Raw genomic sequence first — 27,419 nt, forward strand, 5'->3', positions numbered from 1 at the left:
ATGGGCTGCGGACCTTCCCAACCCGAGGAAGAAAGGAGACGCGTGCCCGCGCCCAGGAAGGGCTGGGAAGAGGGATTCAAGGTAAAAGCACACACATACAAAACAGACAAACTGTACAGCCTCTTGCCTGGGAGGCCTGGCGAGTCCCACGCCTGGAGGCGGCTGGAGAGGGCCCTGCGGGCGATCACAGCCCGCCTGGTGCCTGAGCATTGGGCGGACAGGGAGGGAGCGGCTTGCTTCAGCGGGGATTTAACTGCCTTCTCAACCAGGACTCGTGTTGCTCTAGGCCTAGCTTTTGGGTTTCAAGAGCCCACGAAGGTGGTCACACTCCCGGGCCAGAGGCGGGGCTAACGGGACTACGGCGCGTTCTGCATGGAACTGGGCTGGTGGTGATGCCCCAGGGAAGATGAGACTTCCTGGGAGCCGCCCTATATTATCGGCTTCCCTGATGGGAGTAAGACCCGGAGGAGACCTCCGCAGCTGTCTAGCTGAGCTCTCTTGTTTCTCACAAGAGGATCCCGAGGCCCAGGGAGGTGGACCACTTGCCAGAGGCTGTACAGCTTGTTTTGGGGGAACAGCCGGAGACAGTGCCGAATTGTCAGGAGTCTCATTTCAGGACTCCACCACTCTCCCGTAATTCTTATAGAGACACGATGGGGCAGTTTACGCCGCGCCCCCCCACCCCCCCGCCCCCCAGGCTAGGGCATGGAGGAATGGGCTGGTGGAGGCAAAAATGAGGTCCATGATTCTTGACATCGTCACTACCATCGCGAGACTTCCACAAAGAGAACTAGGAACCCACCAAGGTCCCTTCTAGAGGGGTTATCCCAAGATCATGTTACCATATAATTTATCATCAAAAGCAGGATACTCTTAAGAGTGAAAGGCAACCCTATTAATAAATTTGCCCAGACAATCCAATATAAGCCCATACTGTCTGCCGCAAATCAAGATATCATGTCGCCCTTCCTATATTCCCTGATGGCTCAGTTGGTAAAGAGGCTGCCTGCATTGCAGGAGCCCGGGGTTCAGTCCCTGGGTCGGGAAGATCCTCTGGAGAAGGAAATGGCGATCCACTCCAGTGTTATTGCTTGGAGAATCCCATGGACAGGTGGACTACAGTCCATGGGGTCACAAAGAGTTTGACACGACTGAGTGGCTAACACACATTCCTAAAGGGCATGTTTGGAAATACAGTTTAAAGAGCAAACACTCTCTCAGCAGGTGGTGGGTAAGTCATTCTGCAGTATCAGTTACAACACCTACTGTGTGTAAATACATCAAAAACAAACCAGACTTACTAAAGGTTGGGACTCAAGCATGGTCCGCCGGGGGACTCCTGTGCCCAGATGCACACCTATTTCAACACTGCTTTCTGCTTTTCATCCCAACTACCACTGTCTGCTTTCAAGAAACCATTGCCTTTTACACTGGGTCTTGTCTTTCTGCCTCTCTCATCACCACCCTAACCAGGCTGTCTTCCACACCGCCTCCTGTCTTCCTAAGGAAAAGTTGCCTTTGTTGCGTGAAAGTTTACCTTTGGTCTCATCGGTCTCTCTGATATCATCCTCTCCTCACCAGTCCTTTGCATTCGTCTGCCAAAATAAGAAGCTGCAGTGCCCAGTTCTTCCAGGCTTCATCACACTCCGTGTCTTTCCCCCATGCCATTCCCACTTCCTGGAATATCTTCCCTGGGCCCCATTCCTGGTCCTCCTGATGAACTCCTACCTGTCCCTCCACACTGAACCCAAGCTCCACTGCCCAAACACTGTGACACTCCCTTATCCCATGGTAGATGTTTGTTTAAGCTCCTTTGCCCTCATAGATTTATGGGCTTCTTGGGAGCAATTTGATCATCTTTTTTATTCATCACCGTTGGGGAATAACATTAAGAATACTTTTTTTTTCTCTTTTCCCCCCAAATATATTAATGTGACTTTAAAGTACTAATCCATTCTGTTTTTCCCTTTTTTGGTATAAAAATCTTTTAAAATTTATTTTCACTGGCATGATTACATAGAAGACTTCAGTAGAAGAAAATTTTCACTATTTCTGTTTGTTTTATGGCCATTATCATTTGTCCCATCTCATGGTTATTACTGAAAAAAATATATATATATTTTATAGAGGAGGAGTGCTGAAAAGCAATCATCTCCAAGTGTCAAATACATTGGGTCCCTTTGGACCAAGCATTCCCAAGGCTGGGAAGGGTTCTGGGTTTCTTCCTGACCTATCCTGGGTAAGACAGTCATCGCCCCTTGCTTGGATTTTTGTACAACACTCCTAACTAGTCTCCCTGGGTGCTTCCTTCACAACCAGCTTCTACCTGCCCTGCAGCTCCAATCTTCCACGTGACCTCCAGAGGGATCATTCTAAAATAAAATCTGATTATGTCCGTTCTCTGCTGGAAAAAAGTCACTGACCCACTAGGTAGGCATATCCACCGATGATCAAGTGTGTGACTACCTAGGTTTGATTTCTGGATTCACCACTTATCAGCTGTGTGACTTGGGTCCAGTTATTTGACTTCTCTGTGCCCTGGCTTCCTTTTCTGTAAAAAGAAAGTAATGATAGTTATTTTGTAGAGTTGCTGGGAGGAATAAATGAATTCAGTTCACATTAAGTGCTCATACCAGAGCTTGGCACAGGATAAGCACTTAATATTGGTTATTGCAATCACTGTTTTTACAATTATTAGTTATTGCAGTCACTATTAATATTAGTTACCATAATCACTATTATTACAACTATTAGTTATTTCAGTCACTATTAATGTTAGTTATTACAATCACTATTATTATAATTATTTATGTGAAATAAAACACAAAGCTCTTAGCACACCTTACCAGCCACCCTCAAGCTGCTGCTGGTCAGATGCCCCAGTTTCATCTCTCCCTGCTCCTCTGTTCTAATCAAACCTCACCACAGGTTCCCCAACCCCATTCTGTTCCTATCTCTGTGCCTTTGCCCCCCACATCCTCTTTCCTTCAGCTCTACCTTCTACATCTTCCTGGACCACAGGCAGATATGCCCCCAGGTTTCAAGATGACTCAAGACCACTCTTCTCTATAACCCTGGCCCTCCCCCCATGCTGGCAGACTGAACTTCATACCTTCTCCCATCATATTTCAAAACATTTATTGTGCTTATTTATTTCCGTGCTAGCCTCCCATCCTAAGCTGCTACCGAAGGAAAGAACTGTTTTTTTTGTCTTAGTTTCCAGTGCTCACTACGGTGTCCGGTGCAGAGCAGACATTAATGAATGTTTTGGGGTGACTGCAAGTAAAGCTGATGCTGACATGAGCTCCTCAGATTCCTTAGCCTCTTCTTGTCTCCGAGGAGCATAACTGAACTAATGACAGTCAGCAAGGAGGAAATTAGATATTAAAATGACCTGAAAATAGGCTCAGACCTGACTCTCTTTCCCTACTCCAAACATTTGACTTTGGAAATCCAATCTGGGAAAAATATAATTATTAACTAAATACTCTCTGGCTATCAGAACAGCACTTTTTTTTAACCTTCATAAATGCATAGGGCTTGAGAGTTCCCTAGTTACGCAGTGCCTTTTAAATGAGATGAACACGTTTGTTTGCCTGAAATATTTATGTTTCTTAGCAGCTCAACTTTAAAATATTCTGAACCTAACTTCTTGAGATCTGTCTGCCGAATTTCTGTTCACTGTACCTTAAAGTGGCAAGAAGACATGGTAATAAAATAATACATAATAAAGAAAGCATGGGGAACTGTTCTTAGAAGAAATGCTCTTCTTCCATGTGATCAACTCAAAGTTTCTTGCCTTATATAAAAGGGGAGAGACTAAATTGGAATAGATGATTTCTGAGTATCCTTTGCAGTTTTCCCTTAAACTTTGACAGGAAAATTCTTGTTTGTCATCAGTAAAGGGAGTTAACTTTTTAAAGTGCATTTAAAAAAATATATATATATTTCTAGTTGTTTTTGATTCAGTTCAGTTGCTCAGTCTTGTCTGACTTTGCGACCCCATGACCCGATGGACTGCAGCACACCAGGCTCCCCTGTCCATCACCAACTCCTGGACCTTGCTCAAACTCATGTCCATCAAGTCGGTGATGCCATCCAACAGTCTCATCCTCTGTCATCCCCTTCTCCTCCTGCCTTCAATCTTTCCCAGCATCAGAGTCTTTTCCAATGAGTCAGTTCTTCACATCAGATTGCCAGAGTACTGCAGCTTCAGCTTCAGCATCAGTCTTTCCAATGAATATTCAGGATAATGTTTTTGGAGGGTTGCTATTTCTTATTATGTTTATTTGAAATAAACTACAAAGAATCAAAATTTAATGAGAAAAATTCTTCCTATATGTTTACAGACAAATATATTTATCAGTTATCTGCCAATAGGAAGGTTTCAGCTCCAGGGAACTGTGACAGATGACTCTTTCCTTCCAAACTGTTCATCAGATTTGTTTCTACAAAGCGTTAGAACACAACATATAATTGCCATCAGACCAACCAACCAACAAAATACCTTTCTATAGTTAAAAGTAATACCTTTCTTGGGATGCTGATAATGCCCATGCATAGCTGTTACTTTGGAATTCACAGCTTTTCACATCTGTCTAAAATTGCTGGATTTTTATCCCAAGACAACGAAGCATAAAATAAAATCAATACAAAATATGAAAACATTGATTCTGTACTTCTGCTACAACTTCATCTCAAGGACAAAATAAAACCTTCTACCCACCTCCCAACCCCCATACCATTACAGTTAGACTTCTCATTGGTGTGAAAATATAAACTCTGCATGCATAGACAGACCAGGAAAACTGTCTACACCATATTCCCATGAGGCATAGATCTAATTAATTTGTAAATATCTCTCATCTTTGAACTACATCTTTTCTCAAGTCTAGATTATGAAATTGAATGTTAAAACTTCCAGAATGTGTTGCACATAGATAAGATATTTGAAAGACATCGTTAGTTTGCAAAAGAGAAAAACCTAAAATTTCTGCTCTAGAAACTGAAGGCTGTTGGTATATGTTCTTTTTTTTTTTTCTTTTTTTTTTTTTGTATAAAGTTTTTTATTTTTTTTATTTTAAAATCTTTAATTCTTACATGTGTTCCCAAACATGAACCCCTCTCCCACCTCCCTCCCCATAACATCTCTGTGGGTCATCCCCATGCACCAGCCCCAAGCATGCTGTATCCTGCGTCAGACATAGACTAGCAATGCAATTCTTACATGATAGTATACATGATAGAATGCCATTCTCCCATATCATCCCACCCTCTCCCTCTCCCTCTGAGTCCAAAAGTCCGTTATAGACAGCTGCGTCTTTTTTCCTGTCTTGCATACAGGGTCGTCATTGCCATCTTTCTAAATTCCATATATATGTGTTAGTATACTGTATTGGTGTTTTTCTTTCTGGCTTACTTCACTCTGTATAATCGGCTCCAGTTTCATCCATCTCATCAGAACTGATTCAAATGAATTCTTTTTAACGGCTGAGTAATACTCCATTGTGTATATGTACCACAGCTTTCTTATCCATTCATCTGCTGATGGACATCTAGGTTGTTTCCATGTCCTGGCTATTATAAACAGTGCTGATAAACCCAAGGCGAAACACCCCAAGACACATATTAATCAAATTAACAAAGATCAAACACAAAGAACAAATATTAAAAGCAGCAAGGGAAAAACAACAAATAACACACAAGGGGATTCCCATAAGGATAACAGCTGATCTTTCAATAGAAACTCTTCAGGCCAGGAGGGAATGGGAAGACATACTTAAAGTGATGAAAGACAATAACCTACATCCCAGATTACTGTACCCAGCAAGGATCTCATTCAAATACGAAGGAGAAATCAAAAGCTTTACAGACAAGCAAAAGCTGAGAGAATTCAGCACCACCAAACCAGCTCTCCAACAAATTCTAAAGGATATTCTCTAGACAGGAAACATGAAAAGGGTGTATAAACCCGAACCCAAAACAATAAAGTAAATGATAACGGGATCATACTTATCAATAATTACCTTAAACGTAAATGGGTTGAATGCCCCAACCAAAAGGCAAAGACTGGCCGAATGGATACAAAAACAAGACCCCTCTATATGCTGCTTACAAGAGACCCACCTCAAAACAAGGGACACATACAGACTGAAAGTGAAGGGCTAGAAAAAGATATACCACGCAAATAGAGACCAAAAGAAAGCAGGAGTGGCAATACTCACATCAGATAAAACAGACTTTAAAACAAAGGCTGTGAAAAGAGACAAAGAAGGCCACTACATAATGATCAAAGGATCAATCCAAGAAGAAGATATAACAATTATAAATATATATGCACCCAACATAGGAGCACCGCAATATGTAAGACAAATGCTAACAAGTATGAAAAGGGAAATCAACAATAACACAATAATAGTGGGAGACTTTAATACCCCACTCACACCTATGGACAGATCAACTAAACAGAAAATCAACAAAGAAACACAAACTTTAAATGATACATTAGACCAGTGAGACCTAATTGATATCTATAGGACATTTCACCCCAAAACAATAAATTTCACCTTTTTTTCAAGTGCTCATGGAACCTTCTCCAGGATAGATCACATCCTGGGCCATAAATCTAAACTTGATAAATTCAAAAAAATCGAAATCATTCCAAGCATCTTTTCTGACCATAATGCATTAAGATTAGATCTCAATTACAGGAGAAAAACTACTAAAAATTCCAACATATGGAGGTTGAACAACATACTTCTGAATAACCAACAAATCACAGAAGAAATCAAAAAAGAAATCAAAATATGCATAGAAACTAATGAAAATGAAAACACAACAATCCAAAACCTGTGGGACACTATAAAAGCAGTGCTAAGAGGTATATGTTCTTTTATGCTGGAAGATTGTGTTTCACTAGCTACAATTTGCGTTTTGGTCACTGACAGAGCTTGAAGGCAGACTGTATTTAAACAAGCATAAATGGGAAAGATTCTTGCTCAGGCCTGGATGAGCTGCTTTGATGAAACAATTGGGAGGTTGTGTGGAATTTAAATCTACTCTGACTTGTAATTGACAGATATCTTTGTGAAAATCCATGTGTTAGACTAAAAACATTCAAACTTGCTCTCAGTTCCAACGTGGGCATTTTGTTTGTTTTGTTGTTGTTGCTGTTAAATCAGTTCCCCGTTTGAGGATCTCCCCTGGAAAATTTTAAATGGCAAAATTAGTCCCCATGTGTAACTCAGTGCTTTGCTAGGTTCAAAAACCGATGGATCTGTGAAACAAAAGGAACTTGTAAAAAATATCTGTTTTACTATCACTTCATAGATTGGGTTTTAATAGCTCATTTGGCAAGAGGAGCAAGAATGCTGGATATAATCTTTACCTTCAATGTGAACTGTGAGCCCCTTAAAGATAAATATCAGACAGGGTCTCCTTTTCCTGTTACATGAAATATAAATATAATATGAGATATATATACCTATAGCTGATGTTCAAGCTGGTTTTAAAAAAGGCAGAGAAACCAGAGATCAAATTGCCAACATCCGCTGGATCATGGAAAAAGCAAGAGAGTTCCAGAAAAACATCTATTTCTGCTTTATTGACTATGCCAAAGCCTTTGACTGTGTGGATCACAATAAACTGTGGAAAATTCTTTAAGAGATGGGAATACCAGACCACCTAACCTGCCTCTTGAGAAATCTGTATAAGGTCAGGAAGCAACAGTTAGAACTGGACATGGAACAACAGACTGGTTCCAAATAGGAAAAGGAGTACGTCAAGGCTGTATATTGTCACCCTGCTTATTTAACTTCTATGCAGAGTACATCATGAGAAATGCTGGACTGGAAGAAACACAGCTGGAATCAAGATTGCTAGGAGAAATATCAATAACCTCAGATATGCAGATAACACCACCCTTATGGCAGAAAGTGAAGAGGAACTAAAAAGCCTCTTGGTGAAAGTGAAAGAGGAGAGCGAAAAAGTTGGCTTAAAGCTCAACATTCAGAAAATGAAGATCATGGCATCCGGTCCCATCACTTCATGGGAAATAGATGGGGAAACAGTGGAAACAGTGTCAGACTTTATTTTTTTGGGCTCCAAAATCACTGCAGATGGTGACTGCAGCCATGAAATTAAAAGACGCTTACTCCTTGGAAGGAAAGTTATGACCAACCTGGATAGTATATTCAAAAGCAGAGACATTACTTTGCCAACTAAGGTCCGTCTAGTCAAGGCTATGGTTTTTTCCTGTGGTCATGTATGGATGTGAGAGTTGGACTGTGAAGAAGGCTGAGCGCCGAAGAATTGATGCGTTTGAACTGTGGTGTTGGAGAAGACTCTTGAGAGTCCCTTGGACTGCAAGGAGATCCAACCAGTCCATTCTGAAGGAGATCAACCCTGGGATTTCTTTGGAAGGAATGATGCTAAAGCTGAAGCTCCAGTACTTTGGCCACCTCATGCGAAGGGTTGACTCATTGGAAAAGACTTTGATGCTGGGAGGGACTGGGGGCAGGAGGAGAAAGGGACGACCAAGGATGAGATGGCTGGATGGCATCACTGACTCAATGGACGTGAGTCTGAGTGAACTCCGGGAGCTGGTGATGGACAGGGAGGCCTGGCGTGCTGCGATTCATGGGGTCGCAAAGAGTCGGACACAACTGAGCGACTGAACTGAACTGAACTGAACTGATACCTATAGCTATATATATATATTTCATACAACAAAGGAAAAGGAGGCCCTGTCTGATAAAACATGACTGTTATTATATAATAACATAGCATGGAATATGTTATATGTAAAGACTCTTTTCCAGGGTCAGCTTACTATTCAGGGACTGTATGCACTATAACTGAGTCTGAGAAGAGAGAGATGAAGAGACAAAGAGAAAAGCCTGTAGTTGTTCTCACCCTTTATCCTTGAGCTGGGTCGTATTTCAGGACCGTTGAGTTTTTGTTTGCTTACTTCTTTGTTTGTTCAGTTGGTTGGTTTATCATATTTTCTTGTGTAGTTCTGAACCACAGAACTAATTAGGTCTCAACATAATGAACTGATGTTGGTTTAGCTGGAATGATCATGTTCTGTAAACAGGATGAAAAGCAATGCAAGTCTCCCTACTAATAGAACATACAAGAATGGCTAACAGAATTACGAGAATGTGAGGATGACAGGGGCCCTCAACCTATCAATGGTGGTTCCTCCTTAACCTCTGAAGGAGCTTTGGAATGCTTCCAGAAAGTGGTCAGATGGACTCAACTATTTTAAATTGTTTTTTTCTTTTTTTTTTTTTAATTGTGAAAGTACCAAGGGCCAACTCACTGGAAAAGATCCTGATGCTGGGAAAGATTGAGGGCATGGGGAGAAGGGGGAACAGAGGATGAGATGGTTGGATGACATCATTGACTTGATGGACATGAATCTGAGAAAACTCCAGAAGATAGTGAAGGACAGGGTAGCCTGGCGTGCTGTAGTCCATGGGTTCACAAAGAGTCCAACGTGACTGAGGAACTGAACAACAGCAACCAAGAGTTTTATGCTGATGTCCTGGCTTCTGACTATTTTGCTAGAGGGAATGTTTTCTTCTTGGTCCCTAGAGTCATAATTTAGAGCCAGAAGGGGCCTGCCTCCTTTAAACTGAAGCTCTGAGAAGGTCTGTTAACCCTCCTTTCTAATATGTTGGGGCCTACTCTTTCCCCCACTTCCACGGCCAGGGTCCCAGTTCCTGTTTAATCCAGTCTCACCTGGACAGTTGCAGTCCTCATACTGGTCACCCCATTTTGTCCCTTCCTTCCCTCTACTCCTGCTGTGGGCGCTAACCCAAGAGCGATTTTTCTAAAAATCACACCTGATCACTTTATTTCACTTCCTGTATAAAAAGCCTACAAAGGATTCCTGTTGCCTTCAAAGCAAAATGGCATGTATCTACTTGTCACAAAAGACTTTCCCACCTCAGCAGCTACCACTTTCTACATCAGTCTATTTCTGCTTAACTGGAATAATTCAAGTTTCTGAGCTCACCGTGTTCTTTCACATCCCACCGTCCTTTGTACTTTTCCTGTGTCCAGAATGACTTTTACCCTTTCCGTACTGGGACTTCGGGTTTCTCTGGTGGCTCAGTGGTAAAGAATCTGCCTGCAATGCAGGAGACCTGGGTTTGATCCCTGGGTTAGGAAAATCCCCTGGAGAAGGAAATGGCAACCCACTCCAGTGTTCTTGCCTGGGAAATCCCATGAGCGGAGGAGCCTGGCGGGCTATAGTCCATGGGGTCACAAAGGATTCGGATGTGACTTAGCGACTAAACAACTGGAAGCTCATTCATAAACTCAAGTCAACTCATGTCAACTCAAGCATCTTCTCACTGACATTTCCCTCGATCTTCCCAGCTTCTAGAGCTGCATTTCTTGGCTGCTGGCACTGCGGCATCTTCAACTGGGTCCTGCTTCTGACGTCACATCACCATCTCCCTCTCTGTAGTGGTATCTTCTTCTGCCTCCCTCTTCTAAGGACACGTGTGATTACATTCAGAGCTCCCAGGATACTCCTGCTATCATAAAGTCCTTAATTTATGGCAAAAAGAGAAGTCTCTTTTGCCTTAAAAGGTCACATCGACAGGTTGCTGGGTACTATTCAGCCTCCCACAGATAACCAATTGACTATGTATTCATCAAGCAGACCCTGTGACATTTTCATTTTCCAAGAAACCATTTTCTGGGACTTCTCTTGGTGGTGCAGTGGCTAAAACTCCACGCTCCAAATCCAGAGGGCCTGGGTTCAATCCCTGGCCAGGGCACTGGATCCCACATGCCACAGCTAAGACTTCAGCTGCTGCAACTGAAGATCCTGCATGCTGCAACGAAGATTTAAGATCCCACGTGCCACACCTAAAACCTGGTGCAACCAAATAAATAAATAAAAATACATTTAAAAAACAAAAAATTGTATATCAACTGTACTTCCATAAAATTTTTAAAAAGAAACCATTTTCTAAGAAGTCTTGACTCTCACAAAGCCATTCCCTTTTCACAGGCTGATGTCAGTGTGGCTCATTCTGGGGAGAATTACAGAACCCCGACTGAAACTTCACTGCCCGAGGACGCTATGGGCAGCCCCGGAGACCTGGACAAGCAGGCCCAGTTGGGAAGCTTACCGGGAACTATTCCAGAAAGTTTCCCATCTCCTAGTGAAAGAAACAGAAGACTAAATTCAGGTAACGATCCCCGTATGTGTTGATCTCTGTAAAATACTGTTTCTCTGGATACATTTTATAATGTGTGTCTGGGGACTCACATCACTGCTTTTTGTGTTCCAGGCAGTGCTTCAAGTGATAAGGTCCCATCACTAAGACATTAGGAGTTAGCCTTAGGCCTTCATTATGTGAGTAATACTAACCATTACTTACTCACATCATGAATTAATAAGATACTAAAAATTTTGTTGATGACATAATTAAAACTTTCTTTTTTACTTAAAACTAAAAGCCTTAGGACTTGCCTGGTGGTCCAGTGGCTAAGACTTCGAACTCCCAATGCCGGGGGCCTGGGTTTGATCCCTCGTCAGGGAGCTAGATCCCACGTGCTGCAATTAAACTGCATGCTGCCTCTAAGGTAGAAGCTCCCGCATGCTGCATCTAAGTTGGAAGCTCCCACATGCCACATCTAAGATCCGGCACAGCCTAATTAATTAGTTAACTAAAAAAACTAAGAGCTCTTATTGGTGGTTGGATAAGGCCTTGGGAATAGCAGTTGCCCAGGCTTTAGTTAAATTCCTCAAAACTCCCACCATACTAACATCTTTACAAGGCAAAGTTCTACATTTAAAAAATCTGTAAAACCTACATCCAACTATTTCTCCTGTCTCTCCCCATTCAAAGCTATCAGCAGATATATAGTAAAAGTATCTTCCAAAAACATCAAAGATATAATTTTGACCTAGTGTGTTCTTTAGAAACTGTTAGTGGGCCCTTTTTTTTTTTTTTAATGGCGTGTTTCACTTTACTTGAGCTACCTTCTGGTGTTAAGAGCTGTTATTTGTATTTCTTCAGCCTTTAAAACAAATTGAACTTATCAGACTCCAAGGAAGAGTACTCTCTTTTATTCGAAGGGGAAAGCTTTCATTTCATTCCTCATTCCCATAGTTTCTTCCCTAGGAACCAGTTAGAGTTGGAAAATAAATTGGATAGTAAGTGACATTCTTTTACTTGGACTTTTGTGGCAACTCGGGTTATGACAAACCTCCTTTTTTTTTATGCCCATTTTATTTATCTTTTAAACTGAAGCATAATTGATTTACAATAATGGTATTAGTCTTAGGAGTACAGCGTAGGGATTCAGTATTTTTACAGATTATACATGCCATTAAAATTTATTGCAAGATAATGGCTATAATTCCCTGGGCTAGAAAATACATCTTCCTTGCTTATCCACCTTATGCATAGTCGACTGTCTCTTCATCACCTACCTCTATCTTGCCCCTACTCCCTTCCTTCTCGCCTTTGGTAACCACTAGTGTGTCTTCTCAGAGAAGGCGATGGCACCCCACTCCAGTACTCTTGCCTGGAAAATCCCATGGACGGAGGAGCCTGGTGGGCTGCAGTCCATGGGGTCGCGAAGTCAGACACGACTGAGCGACTTCCCTTTCACTTTCCACTTTCCTGCATTGGAGAAGGAAATGGCAACCCACTCCAGGGTTCTTGCCTGGAGAATGCCAGGGACGGGGGAGCCTGGTGGGCCGCCGCCTATGGGGTCGCACAGAGTCGGACACGACTGAAGCGACTTAGCAGCAGCAGCAGCAGCAGCAGTGTGTTTTCTATATCTGTGAATCTGTTTCTGTTTTGCATATACATTTGTTTGTGTTATTTTTTAGATTCCACATATAAGTGATATTGTATAGTCTGTGTCTGTGTCTGATATTTCATTAAGTGTAATATTCGCTAAGTCCATCACAAGTTTCACATTGCTCCTCGTCTTGTGCTTCTGACAAAGTGCAGCATGACCTCTAAGGATGAGGGAGGGGTAGGGGAAGCAGGGCAGAGATGCCCCCCTCACCCTCAGTGTTGGGCCAGCACATGTGTTTTTTCTCTCTGATAATTCTGTTGATGAGAATCCCTCCTAGACTGCAATACGAATGCTCGCTAACCACGTGTTAACAGACTACAGATAATCAGGAGGACGGGGACCTGGGTGCCTCTAGACAGGCAGTCCTGCCATCTGTATACACTGTTGAGAGCAGTGTGGGGCGGGAGGCCCCAGGGAAGCAGGAGAGAGACCAGCGGGGGAGGGGCTGAGCCACAAGAGCAGGTGTTTTCAAAATGCAGTACCAATTTGTTTTCAGGGAAGAGCTCCCCACAGGATGAATAACAACCAGTGCCCTGAGCTTTCTATTTGTTCTCATCCCAGTTTCCTCTGGGGCTTCCCAGGTGGCGCAGTGATAAAGAATCCACCTGCCAAGGCAGGAGACACTGAAGACGTGAGTTTGATCCCTAGGGTGGGAAGATTCTCCTGGAGAAGGAAGTGGCCACCCACTCCTGTATCTTTGCCTGGGAAATCCCATGGACAGAGGAGCCCGGCGGGCTACAGTCCATGGGGTCGCAGAGTCAGACACGACTGAAGCAACTTAGTGTGTACACAGTTTCCTCTCTGTCTCCTCTCTGCACCCCTGCTCTTCACAGCTACAGAGTATGTTTGTTTAAAATTTCAAGAAGGTCAATATTCTTAAGTGAGAGACATCTGGTTTGTGTGTGTGTGCGTCTGGGGGTTTTTCCTATCTTCCCATTACAAATTCATGAAAACTGTCTTCGTTATACAGTGATGTTAGAAATGTTCATGAAAAGATTTCATCCATTGGATGGAAAGAGCGTCTTAAAATACAAGAGAGCTCCCTTCTTTCTTTCATTTTTTTGAAGTGTCAGTGGCTAGAGACTATTTATTTAATTTATTTTGGCTGTGCTGTGCAGCATACAGTATCCTGACCAGGAATCGAACCCGTGCCCCCTGCACTGGGAGCACGGAGTCTTAACACCTGGACCACCTGAGAGCTCATTTCGAGGGACCCCTCATTGCACCTTTATTTTATGAGGCTGTGAAGACGGGATGCTTCCTTGCTTACTTATATAATTGGGTGATGTGTAATGGGGTGGTCCCTCTCTTTAGTGCTCCCCTATAAACTGTTTCTGTGCCATTTTTAGAATAACTGATAAAAACTTAGCTACCACTTGACTCCAATTCTGATTTGGTTCAAAGACTCTTTTCAAAAAGGCATGCTTTTACTTATGTAGATTTAGCAGATGGCGTAATTGTAAACTCAGGGTTGCAGAACTAGAAGTCTCTTGGCAACATCACGCTGTTTATCCTTTGTATACAAAGCATAGAAACCAAACCGCAACTCATGAGAGTCACTGAAAGACTATCTCGTTTGTGCCTGTGGTTTAGCTTCATAATTATTGCACAGAACCTGTGTAATCATACCCAAGTGTATATGTGTTGTTACAACAAAAATGTAGTATATAGCAGCACATGAAAGACTTTTTTGTTATGTTAATATTCCAACCTGCTAAGTAAACATTATATTATGTTGATGTGTATCCTCTGTAAGAACATTAAGGATTTGAACTTCAAAGGATTATAAAGATTTGTAATAGAAACATATTTAGGTACAAGTGTTGAGACTAAGAATTAATTATTTAGCATGATTTATAAGGCATGTAATTAGCATTTAATTGATAAAATCATTGTGCTTAAATTTCACTGTCTCTCTTTCTTTTCCTTTGGAAGACCTAGTGATCAATGGATTAATCCATAAACCCCAACCCTTAGAGAATCGAGAGCGACAAACGTCATCAGACATTCTGGAGGAGTTAATCGTTCAAGGAATAATACAGAGCCACAGCAAAGTATTTAGAAATGGAGAATCATACGATGTCATGGCAAGTAATTTTGTGATTAACACTAACTTATAGGAAAAATGAGCTTTCCGGGTGGCTTAGTGCTGAAGAATCTGCCTGCCAGTGCAGGAGACTCATGAGACTCAGGTTTGATCCCTGGGTCAGGAAGATCCCCTGGAAAATAATAATCCACTCTAGACATGACTGAGTGACTCAGCATGCCCTACAGAGTTAAAAATAGCAATAGGATATGACTGATCGCGAGTTATTTTTTCCAGCAATATGCATCTTAGTGTCACAATACAGATTATACTACAGCATTTATCTAAGCCAGGTTTTTCCTCCCATTAACTCCCTCACCCCTCCACACACCATCCTTCTCTATGGATTCAGGAATTGCCTGATCATTAATGATTAATGAATCCAATAAGACATATCTTGGGTTTTACCAAACTTGAAACCTAAGACCCACTGAATAAAATGCCTTCCTTCTTTCAGCAATTTTTATTAAACATTGCCTCTGTATTAGGTATGTGAATATAGAACTGAACGCTGGCTTATCCAATAAGAAAATAGGCCTAAATACCAAAGCTAGAGCAGATATGCTTATCATTTATATACACACCTAGAAGTCAATCATGAGGAAATAAAATGAAATGATAAAAATTGTTATACCCTATTTTTCTTTGTCAGTTCATCTTAACTAATCACTCATTGTTTTCCTGTAGTGTGAGCAGTTCGTTTTATCCTGATTTTAACTGGTTTTGGTCAAAGTCTTGAGTTCTTCACTTTTGAATAAGTTCTTTGTAAACCTGTGGTGAGGCTAGCAGGCTTGGTGTTGTTTTGCTTAGTTCTCTTGTTTGTTTGGGTTTCTTTTAAAGCCACTGCTCCCAGCAGTACCTGTAATCCTAAAGCGTGAAGTGAAGTGAAGTGAAGTCGCTCAGTCGTGTCCGACTCTTTGCGACCCCATGGACTGTAGCCCACCAGGCTCCTCCCTCCATGGGATTCTCCAGGCAAGAGTACGAGAGTGGGTTGCCATTTCCTTCTCCAAGGGATCTTCCCGACCCAGGGATCGAACCCAAGTCTCCCTCATTCCAGGCAGACGCTTTAACTTCTGAGCCACCAGGGAAGCCCTAATCCTAAAGCATAGACAGAGGAAAAAAGAAGATGAAAAGAAGAAATAACACAGAAAAGAGGCCTAAGGGAAAATGAGCAGGAAAGAAAAGAATGAACCTGAAATGATGGAAATTAAGGCCTGAAATTATATCAAAGCCGCCTCAGTGGTGGCCAGTCTCCTGTGTTGTAGGGAAAACAATCAATAGGGAATAAAAAGATTCATTATTGAAATCAAGTTTGCCACCAAGACTAAGTCACTTAGTGTTTCAATAAAGGTAATTTCCTTCTCTGTGTGTAGGACTTGCTGAGAACGCATGAATAAAAGCCAACATGGCATTTTCTTTTGAAGAAGGAAAAAATAGATGCTGTAGAAAGTATTGAGGGAAAGGAAGGAGATTGTTAAGCCTTATGAGTGATATTTTCAAGCTGCCAATAAGAGGAAGTGAGGGAAGGTAAAAATGGACCATATGATGGAAAAAATGATGCCAACATAATGACAATTTACATTTGTATAACAACACCAGCTATCAGGATACAGGGCATTTTGGAGTACCTTATCTTACTTTCCTTTGGAGAAGGGAATGGCAACCCACTCCAGTGTTCTTGCCTGGAGAATCCCAGGGACGGGGGAGCCTGGTGGCAGACCGTCTATGGGGTTGCACAGAGTCGGACATGACTGAAGCGACTTAGCAGCAGCAGCAGGAGCATCTTACTTCAAAGTACTAAAAAATGGTGTGTCTTTAATATGAAAAAGGCTAGGAGAGATTTTTTTCTTGCTGTAAATGAATCTCTGGGGAATCAGAAAATAAAAGGTGGATCAAAAAAAAAACCAGGAGAGCCATCTGGAGAAGATAGATTGTGTGGACATTCGGTAACTAAGCAATGACTTCTGAAGAGAGATGCTATTGTCCCTTGATGTTCACACCAGTGGGAGTAGCATTAAAATATTTTTCAGTGATTCCAATGCCAGAGATGAATGAATTCAGACTCAGACCTCACTAGGGGACCAGCAAGGTTAATTAATATAAGCTGCATCGTGAAAGAAACGTATCTATTAAAAAATGAAAACTACAGGCTTGACTTTCAATAACATCATTAAGAGAGCCAAAGATGAAGGCTGTGTTTGTATTCGTATTATGCAGAAATGGAATGCTGGTGGAGCATAGTTAGAGTGTTCTCAGAAGGATTTAAATGTGACAGGACAGTCTGGTTTTGTTTTTTTTTTTGGTTTGGAATTGGGCCAAGACGTCCAACAAAAGCCAGACTTGCAACAGGCCAGAACAGTAATTCATCTTAATACCTAGCACAGTCCTTAACCTGAACATTTGCATCACCCAGGAAGCTTTCAGAACTCCTGGGACCAGTGGCAGAGGCTGGGCCCCAGAATGTGTTGCTTTGAAAGCTCCCAGGGTTCTCCTGAGCAGCCCAGGCTGAGAAGTACTGCCCTGAAGTGTCAGTAAAAGTGTACACCAAGCCCTCACATTCATGATCAAGCTGGGAAGGGTTAAAGCCTTCGAAACTAAAATTCCTCCATTCACCCTGAAAGAAAGTCCTAAAATATTCCAGAAAATAGAGCATCTGTTCACTAGAGGACTAAGACGGTACCTCGGAAGCGTATGGAAATGAAGAGATATAATTGTTCAGGGTCACGGGTGAAGTCTCTTTCAATTCATGTATAGCTGAAACCGTGTATGTCAGACACCAGAGATCTTGAATATCTGGGGGAAAGTTATAAGACCAATGCAAAAAGATGAGAATGAATATCGCAGGACTGAAAGGGGAACCGTATTAAGAATGAAAATATCATGAGATAGTTAATACTTTTAACTAAGAAACAAAGAGCCAAAGGAAACAAAAAGGGAATAGTCAAAAAAAAAGCAATGTTAGTGTCAGTAGGTACTACAATAGGTTGGATTCAGACTTGTAAACACCATTCTTCACTGGGGGCTTTAAAAAAAAACTTTAAATGAAATATTATGAGAAAAAAAAAACCAGAACAGTAAATGTGAGAATACTTTAAAAATAAGACTTCTTAAGTAGACCAATAGTTTTTTTTTTTTCCATCTGTGGACCAATAGTTATTTAAATATAAGGGAATTTTTGACGTAGATCTGCCCTGTCTTAGCCAGGTTGTTATCTTTAATTCTGTCATCCTTTAGAGTGAAATAGAATAAAGGATGCTGAAAAGGGGACTCCCCTATGACCTTGTCTCTTCCTAGAAGTCCACAGCTCTGTCTTTGTCCAGGGGCCCCCATTGTCTTTTTGTTTGTTTGTTTGGCTGCTCCATATGGCATGTGGGATCTTAGTTCCCTGACCAGGGATGGAACCCCTGCCCCTGTATTGTAAGTGTAGAGTCTTAACCACTGGACCACCAGGGAAGTACCCCCTGTCGTCTTTTTTCTCAATTTTTTCCATCATCTGCTTTTTAGCCAGTACTATGTCCTCCTGGACAACCTGCCTGAAAGCATATTCATACTAATAGGTGTTACGTTCACTCAGAATTATAATTATATGTAAGAAATACAATGTTAAGAAGCTAAATTATCAGACCAAGTGAATCGTCCAGTACATTTTAAAACATTCTCATGAGACTCCAGTGACTGTATTATGAATGTAAATTGGTTTTAGGTACACATGTAAATATGTGTATGGCTTGGTACAGATCTCTTTAAAGAGATGGGATCGGCTCTCATTTATCCACATAGGTATTATCCACTTTGTTGTTTAATCACTAAGTCAACCAGTCAATCCTAAAAGAAATCAGTACTGAATATTCATTAGAAGGACTGATGCTGAAGATGAAACTCCAATACTTTGGCCACCTGATGCAAAGAACTGACTCACTGGAAAAGACCCTGATGCTGGGAAAGATTGAAGGCAGGAGGAGAAGGAGATGACAGAGGATGAGATGGTTGGATGGCATCACCAACTCGATGGACATGAGTCTGAGCACACTCCAGAAGTTGGTGATGGAAAGGGAAGCCTGGCGTGCTGCAGTTCATGGGGCTGCAAAGAGTTGGATACGACTAAGCAACCGAACTGACTGAACTGAGTCTCTAAGTGATGTCCGATTCTTTGCTATCCCAGAGGAACCCCACCAGGCTCCTGTGTCCATGGAATTTTCCAGGCAAGTATTCTGGAGTGGGCTGCCATTTCCTTCTCCAGGGGATCTTCCTGACCCAGGGGATCAAACCCAGGTCTCCTCAACTGTCAGGCAGATTCTCTACCACTGAGCAGGGAAACCCATTATCCACTTAAGATTCTTTTATCCCAAACTCATTTCTCCCATCCTGGGTTTCCCTGCACAAGACTCTGAATCCTCTGTTGAGTCCTCCTATCTCTGGTCCAAGATGATTCCCATTTCAAGCCAACTCCTGTCCTTGATAACTTTCAATACTGTTAGGGAATTTGTTGACAGTGTATCAGAGTTTCTGACATTGTTGAACCTCATGGGGAGTTTTTTTAAGGGGGAGGAAGTTGACCAGATAAAGACAAAGTAATGGCAGTTCACGCTCAGAATGACTGTCTTGGAGGTTTTAACAATGAGCAGGAATGACAGATCTCTTCTGAGAATCTGCCTCACTCTATGCACAAGACTCTCACTAAGGGAGTATAGCCAAAGTAAGTTTATTTGTCGGTCAATAGTTAACTAGAAAAGTGCTGAGGGTGCCAGAAGTAATGTATACAAGGTAGGTTGGCTAGAAACAAGACCCCTCAACTTATTACAGCGTCTTTGGGCGTGCCATCCCCTGCTGCTGCTCGTAAAGAAAATAGTTGAACTAATAACTTCTATAGGTTTTGAAGCTGATTTTTTTGTATGGTTTCTATGGGTAGCTCTCTAGGTATAACGTGATCATATAATGCTATCATTTTTGATAAATGGTACAAAATGATAGTTGATAACTCCTGACTTCATAAAATCCAGTCGTAAAGAATACAGATAGATTTTCTCAGGCCTTGGAAGGCTTTTCTTTAAAATGTCAAACTCAAGAAAGGACAGGGCTTGCCCAGGTAGGATTAACCTCCACAAGGGGTAGGAAGCACATGGTTTCTTTTTTTTTTTTTTAATCATTATTTCCTTCATTTTGTTTTTATTATAGCATGTTTGCTTAATTTACAGCAAGCAGAAAATAAGCTGGGTCTTGTTTTGATCCAAACATTGATGTTTTAAAGGTTGTACACAATATGTGTTAAAAAGAACATATAAAAATACCTTTTTAGAAGCTTCTATAAGAAAGAAAATACAAAGTTTAACCCCACAACTTTCCTCTTTGCTAGAACTGCGAACTACTGCTACAGTTTTAAATAGACTTTTTGTTTAAACTATACATCCAGGAAAATCTAAAAAAATTAAAGAAACGTGCATATAAATGATTGCATAGCAGAACATGAACATTAACTGCAAACAGTAAAGAAATGAGTTAGAAATACTATCAAATATACAAAGGTTCTAGAATCAATCCTTTAAACACATTCCACAAACAGTATTTAAAAACCACCTTTTGTTCTTTACAGGCAAGGCCTAGATCTCTAAAACCAAAACTGAAAAAAGTAATCCTCTAAAAGGGATAGTTTCCCCACAGCATTTCTTACTTATGCCTGTAAGCAAGCGATCTAAAATTTTAAAGATGCTAGCTTTTACTCTGAAATGAGACTGGACATATCAAGTCACTTTTTATTGCCCCCACATGATCTCACAAAGAGATGTCAGGAATTTTTATAGAGTAGGGTATTATTCTCTTATTTTTATCAGGTACTACACTGATAATCAAAAACTCAAAGAGATGTGACTTTCTTGAAATTAATTTTTTTCAAAGTTATTTTAAATCTCATGGCACCAGAGAATCACTTAGAATGGGAGTGTTGTTTTTTTAACTTGCCTCATGCTAAATAAACTGAGGTGTGAAGAACAAGCTTCCTTCATAAAGAGATGGGCACATTTTGATACAAATGCACACACCAAGTGCTTTAAGCATCAAAATTCAGTCCTCTTACACTATGCACACTCACAAACAAAACCTCCTTTGAAACACTTTACTTGCTTTTAACAGCAGTAAGAAAACTACGCAATATTATGGTCAACAACGCTCCTTAAAGTTGAGAGTAACTACATAAGAGCATTCTTTTCCCCTTAAAATTATTTCTGCCATCATCAACCTGCCCAAGTTTTAAGGTGAGTTTTTCCGACGTTTGTATGGTTCCAAATCTTCATAGAAACCAGGAAAGTGAAGGCTCCTTGTTTCAATCTGCCTGAAAATGCTACTTAACCCACTTCTCATTTTCCAAGACAGTGGGGGTTAACAAAAGAACTATTCCACACTGTGCCATAAATTACCATCACGGGCCTAGACATCTTGACAAGACAAACAGGTCCACCCTGAACCTAAATGTGTCTGGTCGGTCAGTGTTGTACTGTGGCTACACCTTCACTTTTTTATCATTCTATCTTATTAGCAAGCTACATTTCTAGGTTAACAGTTCTACCAAGTATGGATATGGAAGTTTATTTTTAGTAAGACAATGTTGCAAATTATGGTCAACCAACATCTTTTCACCAATACTTCAAGCATAAAAAATGAGAATCTTTACAAAAATATACAGAGACACCACGAATTGGTAGCTGCCCATAACATTAAACAAACTGGACTCTTAAGAGTGGCTTCTCAACAGCATATCATTTTAATTATAACCATTGCCTGGTACAGGGAAAACTGACAAGTGTTTTTTAAGCATCATTGCAACATTGTATTCCTGATAACTTAAGTAAACCAAACTATGAGTAAATGAATGATACATGCCTAAAAATATCATGGTTTATACTATCAGTGGCCACTGGACTTAGGACTAGTCCAAGACCTTGACCTAGATTTTGACCTAGACCTAGACTGTGATCTTGACTGAGATTTGGATCTAGGTGGTTCTTTTTTCCTTGATTCCTTTTCATATCTTGAGCCAGACTTATAATGTGTTTTGGAATCTGTTTTAGAGGTGCCTCTAGTTTTGGTGTGAGATGCAGACCTAGAACGTGATTTAGCCTTCATTTCTTTCTTGGCCTGGGACTTGGACCGTGATCTTGAATTGGATTTAGATCTTGAAAAAGATCGATTTCGGTGTTTGAATCTATCATTGTCGGAATGGCTTCTGCTATGCCGTGGTCTTCCAGTCGGTCTACTGTTTCTAGGACTATAAGATCTTCTATAGTTGTAATCGAAGGACCGACTTCTTGATCTTCTTCTGTCATAACTTCGGCTTCTAGAACGTCTGTATCTGTCATAATCATCATAGCGTGAAGAACTATACACATTCCTCCCTTCCTTGGCTTTCATCTGATTTGGAGTCTTTCGATCCCCCTGTGCAAACTGTACTTCAATCTGGCGTCCACAAATCCACTTTCTGTCCAAATTATGTAAAGCATCTTCGGCATCACGAACATCCTCAAATTGAACATATGCAAATCCTCTTGGACGGCGAGTGTAGAAATCAAGTGGAACATACACATCAACTATAGGACCATAACGACCAAATTCCCGACGTAAGTCTTCAGACCGGGTATCGTCGGCCACGTTCTTCACGAAGAGAGACGTGTTGGGGGGCGCAGGTACCGGGACATGACGCCGGCGTTGAGTCTCCGCAGGGACACTAACGGGCTCAGCAAACCGTCCGCAGCTTCGGCGCCGGATCCTCCTCAGACACACACACACACAGCTACAGGGCTCCGCCCACATGGTTTCTTAAGAGTCATTTTTGGATAAAGCCACAGGAAGAGTCCACCCAAACTGGAAAGCCCAAGTTCTCTGGCAACTGTTGATCCCATCACTTAAATCAAGGTTCAGATCCTGTGTAAGCCTGAAGGAACCTTTCTTTATTGGATTTTAGATGACTGTATCGTATTCTCCTTAGCCCTCTCTGAGTGAATGTCCCTAAAAACACTATCTTCTCCTAATTTTACAGTCTCTCTAGTTGAGCCCCCATAGCAAGCATATCTGTCTTTTCAGCAGATAGCTTTGGCTGTCAGGGAGCCTAAAAGCCAATGGTGATAAAAAAATAAAACAAGAGTGGGGGAGGGGAACTTGCTTTGACAAACATCTCCCAGTTTTCCTGCAGTGCACAATTTCTCACCACATAAAACTGTCTGAAGGCTGCAACTGAGCCAAAACTTTAATAAATGTTTTCCCTTTAAAAGGCTTTCCAAGAATCATAGATATTAAAGCTGGAAGGAACCTTAGCCGCCCTCAGCAGATTGCAGAGCAGCGTCTATAGTATAATTTTGAGAAAAGTGAGTCCAGAGAGACGAAATGCTTTGTGTCAGGTCACCTAGTGGTAGCAGTGGTAGACCCGGGATGAAATAGAGTCCAGGACCCCTGCCTGCTGGCCCCCAAGCTTCTGAATCTCATTTGTCCCCTTCTTGACAAGTACTGTGTTTGGTGTGATTCCGTGTGCTGTCATTGGACAAAGTCCATGCTTTCACTGAATGAAAAGTAATCACCGTTTATCGAGTGGCTATTGCATACTTTCCTTTTATAAAAACAAAGACTGTGAAATGTGTATTACGAAACCTATTTTACAAATGAGGAAGGGAAAGCCTACAGAGTTATGAGTTTGTGCAAAGCCACACCGTGACTGAGCCAGGATTCAGACCTGAGGCTGTGTGAGTCTGGGTCTGGTGCTCTTCCTGCTGTGCTGAACTGTTTCTCTTTGTGTGATTTATCTTCTTAGTAATTACCATCTTGCAATCTGAAGACACAGTCTTTCAGATATGAAAATGAATATCAATAGCTCCTTTGTCTTTAAAAGTCTTTAGAGAAAGCAACTAGAACTATATACAGGGGTACTACCTAGGCTGGAGATACTGTGGATTCAGTTCCAGGCTACTGCAATAAAGCAAGTTAGTGTGTTAGTTGCTTAGCTGTGCCCAACTCGTTGTGGTTCTACAGACTGCAGCCTGCCAGACTCCTCTGTTCATGGAATTCTCCAGGCAAGAATACCGGAGTGGGTTGTATATAGTATAATTTCATTGAGTGGTTGAATATGACAGATGTACTGTGAATATATTAATATATGTATGTAGATATATGGGCATGGGGCTTCCCTGGTGGCTCAGATGGTAAAGAATCTGCCTGCAATGCAGGAGACCCAGATTCGACACCTGGGTTGAGAAGATCCCCTGGAGAAGGGAATGGCAATATGAGCACAGAGAATATCTGGAAAGACCCACACCAAACTCTTTAAAATAGTTTATGCTGATGAATGCATTCAAGGCCCAGCTGGTTAACAGAGGATTCAGTTCAGTTCAGTTCAGTTGCTCAGTCACGTCCAACTCTTTGCAACCCCATGGATTGCAGCATGTCAGGCCTCCCTATCCATCACCAACTCCCAGAGTTTACTCAAACTCATGTCCATTGAGTCAGTGATGCCATCGAACCATCTCATCCTCTGTTATCCCCTTCTCTTCCTGCCTTCAATCTTTCCCAGCATCAGGGTCTTTTCCAATGAGTCAGTTCTTCACATCAGGTGGCCAGAGTACTGGAGTTTCAGCTTCAACATCAGTCCTTCCAATGAATATTCAGGACTGATTTCCTTTAGGATGGACGGTTGGATCCCCTAAACAGAGGACTGGGGGACTATTTATGTATCATTTTAATTTTTCATAACCAAGGTATATTATTTTTAAAAATTAAACTTTCTTTGCAAACCCTTTACAGCAGTTTAACCTTTTTTAATAACTAGTAATTATAATCAAAGTCATTATCACTGCTTTAAACTATATAAAGGATAGCCAGTCATAGGAGAAGTGCATGCGTGCTAAGTCACTACAGTCATGTCCAACTCTTTGTGACCCATGGACTGTAGCCCACCAGGCTTCTCTCCATTGGATTCTCCGGGCAAGAATACTGGAGTGGGTTGCCATTCCCTCCTCCAGGGGATCTTCCTGACCCAGGGATAGAACCCATGTCTCTTATGTCTCCTGCATTGGCAGGCAGTTCTTTACCACTGGCGCCACCTGGGAAGCCCTCATAGTAAATAGTATGGATTTTTTTGTCTGTAGTCATGAAAACATGTGGAAAGAACCAACATCAAAGCCCAGTGCAGAGCAGAGTTGCTGTATCAGTGATTGTTAAGCCTCTCCTCCATAAAACCAAAAGTTCTAACACTAATCTCAATCCCAAATGAAAGTCTTTGGTTGCTTGTGGAATATTAAAAAATCATGGGGTTTAACTTTTTACCTTGAATTACAAATGCGTCCAGCATTCATTTGCCATCTTTTCCCATCTTGTTTGTGTTCTTCGGATTTTTTTCCTTCTTATCAGCCCTCCTCCATCTCTGCATTTTTTCATGTTTGTTTTTTGGTTTTGTTTTTTTTTTAATAATAGTTTGTTTTTTTCCTAGACATCCAATAGATATTTTTTCTTTAGGAATTAGTTCTGTTGTTACCAGGAATTAAATCTTTAGGAGTGAGTTCAGTTTTTACCAGTTTTCACATCATTGTTTTTAAAATCTTAACACCTTAAGCAATGGTTTATTCATTCTCTCTTGCCTTTCTCTTTGCCAGTGAATACATTTGTCTGTCCATTTTAAAAAGTGTCTTCCTCCAGGTGAGCACGACCGAGAAGCCACTGAGAAAGCCACCAGCCAGGCTGAAAAAACTTAAGATCAAGAAGGAAGGAAAAGATTTCACGATGAAGGACATAGAAGAGAAGATGCAGGCGGTGGAGGCGCATAGGAAGGTAGCCCAGCTCTCACGTGAAGGGCGCTGCTCTGAATGAGCCATCCTCTCTAATCGGCAGCTTTCAGACAAATTGCATGGATTGTATTAATTCTTTTAGTGATCTCTATGCTTCCCATGCTGCATACTTAATTTTTTTAAGTTCTCTTTGTGTGGTGAAGAAATGAAGCACCATCTTGAATTTGGTCAAATTACAGCTTCATCCATAAAGCCAACTTTGTCTGCTTCTGAGAATTAAGTATGATATTTTCTTCCTATTAAGAAAAGAGACAGAAACATCAGTTGGGGCCCCGGGCGGCAGGAGGTCTCGGTTGGAGGATGGGAGCTGAGCGGAGGCTGTGCAGACCTCAGACAAGGCCTGCAGCATTCACACACACGTGGTCCCCATCACCCTCTGTCCGCCATCATTTTGGGAACCAGCCTTCATGGCTTTGGTCTGATAGTCTTTACTTGCCTGTCTCTTGTTGGCCTCCCAAAGAGCAAGGACTAGACCATAGCTTCTTGAGAGTGTCTGGAGGGTATGGGGGTGGGGGGGGTCTGTCTCCTTCAATAGTAATTCCTCAACCTCTGTTGAATGACTGCATAATGAAATAGAGATGCCAGGAATGTTCCTTGCAGGCAGTATTAATGAGAACTTGGAGAGAGTTACTTGGACTCTTTTTTCACCCTTTAACCCTGCTTTTCAGACTAAAGAAGAAGAAATAAGAAAAAGGCTACAGAGTGACCGACTTCCGGCCCCAGCCCATCATTCAGATTCAGCTGAACCAATTGGGGAGGAGGTTCCGTTTGCAAAAGGACTCAAAACCGTGAGTTGTGCCGAATTTGAACCATCTGACCTGCAGGAAGGAAAACTGCTGAAAAGGAAGAAGAGTAAAAGTGAAAGTACCTCTGATGATAGAAACAACAGTTACGAAAATATCGGGGTTGTGGAGTCAGACATGTCCTACAATCAAGCGGATGACGTATTCTGATAGAACTTAAGCCATTTTATGTGAATTTCAGGAAAAGGCATCCATTTCCCCAAGTGTGACATTCTTAGTCTGTCTCCGGTTTTCTCTGACTGCCTGACCCCTCACCCCCTGGGATGTGCCTTGGGCTTTAGGAATGATTGTGAGAGCTGCCAGGGCTGGAGCTCAGTTGAATCGACTAAATGGCTAGTCTGGCTTTCAAAAAAATTAAATAAAAGGAAAGTTTGACCAACTTCGGTTTTATAAAGTTGTTGTTCTCCTTAAGTGTGGCTTCAAACATTGTGAAAATGCCTTTCACACCTTTCAGCTTCCGTTAATGTGTTTGTGACAAATAAAATCCTTCTTTGTGGTTCCTGCCCCTTGGCTGTGTCCACCCTCTGAGGGTCCTTTAAGACAAATTGTATGGATTTGTGTTAAGTATTTTCATGATCTGTATACTTCATATGCTGTATGTTTAGGTGTGGGTTTTTTTTTTTCTCTTTTAATTCTCTTTGTGTTGTGATGAAAGCAAAATCCTAATGGTGGCTAAATTACATTTTATTCACAAAATTTAAGAAAGCAACACCCAATTCTCAGAATTAAATGAAGTATGGAATTTTCTTCATGTGAGAAAAGAAAAACTTTGGAGCTGGTTGGGGAGGAGGTCCAGCGCCTGACTTCCCTGAGGAGTTTCCTGGCCCTCATCTTCCTGGAATTACACCGTGGTTCTTCTGTTCCCTCACCGCCCTC

The 27,419-nt window shown here is 41.6% G+C and overlaps 2 protein-coding genes across 2 annotated transcripts; one reads left to right on the forward strand and one right to left on the reverse strand.

Annotated features, from left to right (window-relative positions):
- STMND1 (stathmin domain containing 1) lies at positions 1-26,693 on the forward strand. Its single transcript, XM_052648904.1, has 5 exons — positions 1-81; positions 11,030-11,210; positions 14,773-14,924; positions 25,592-25,723; positions 26,409-26,693. Exons 1-5 carry the CDS (start codon positions 1-3, stop codon positions 26,691-26,693), a joined length of 831 nt encoding a protein of 276 aa, XP_052504864.1.
- On the reverse strand, positions 21,821-22,608 carry LOC128056214 (serine/arginine-rich splicing factor 10-like). The gene is given in 2 exon segments (XM_052648905.1): positions 21,821-22,593; positions 22,596-22,608. Coding segments are annotated over 2 exon segments (786 nt in total).
- Positions 26,694-27,419: the final 726 nt, after the last annotated feature.

The sequence above is a fragment of the Budorcas taxicolor genome, chromosome 11 (assembly GCF_023091745.1).
Source record: "Budorcas taxicolor isolate Tak-1 chromosome 11, Takin1.1, whole genome shotgun sequence".
NCBI classification, from domain to species: Eukaryota; Metazoa; Chordata; class Mammalia; order Artiodactyla; family Bovidae; genus Budorcas; species Budorcas taxicolor.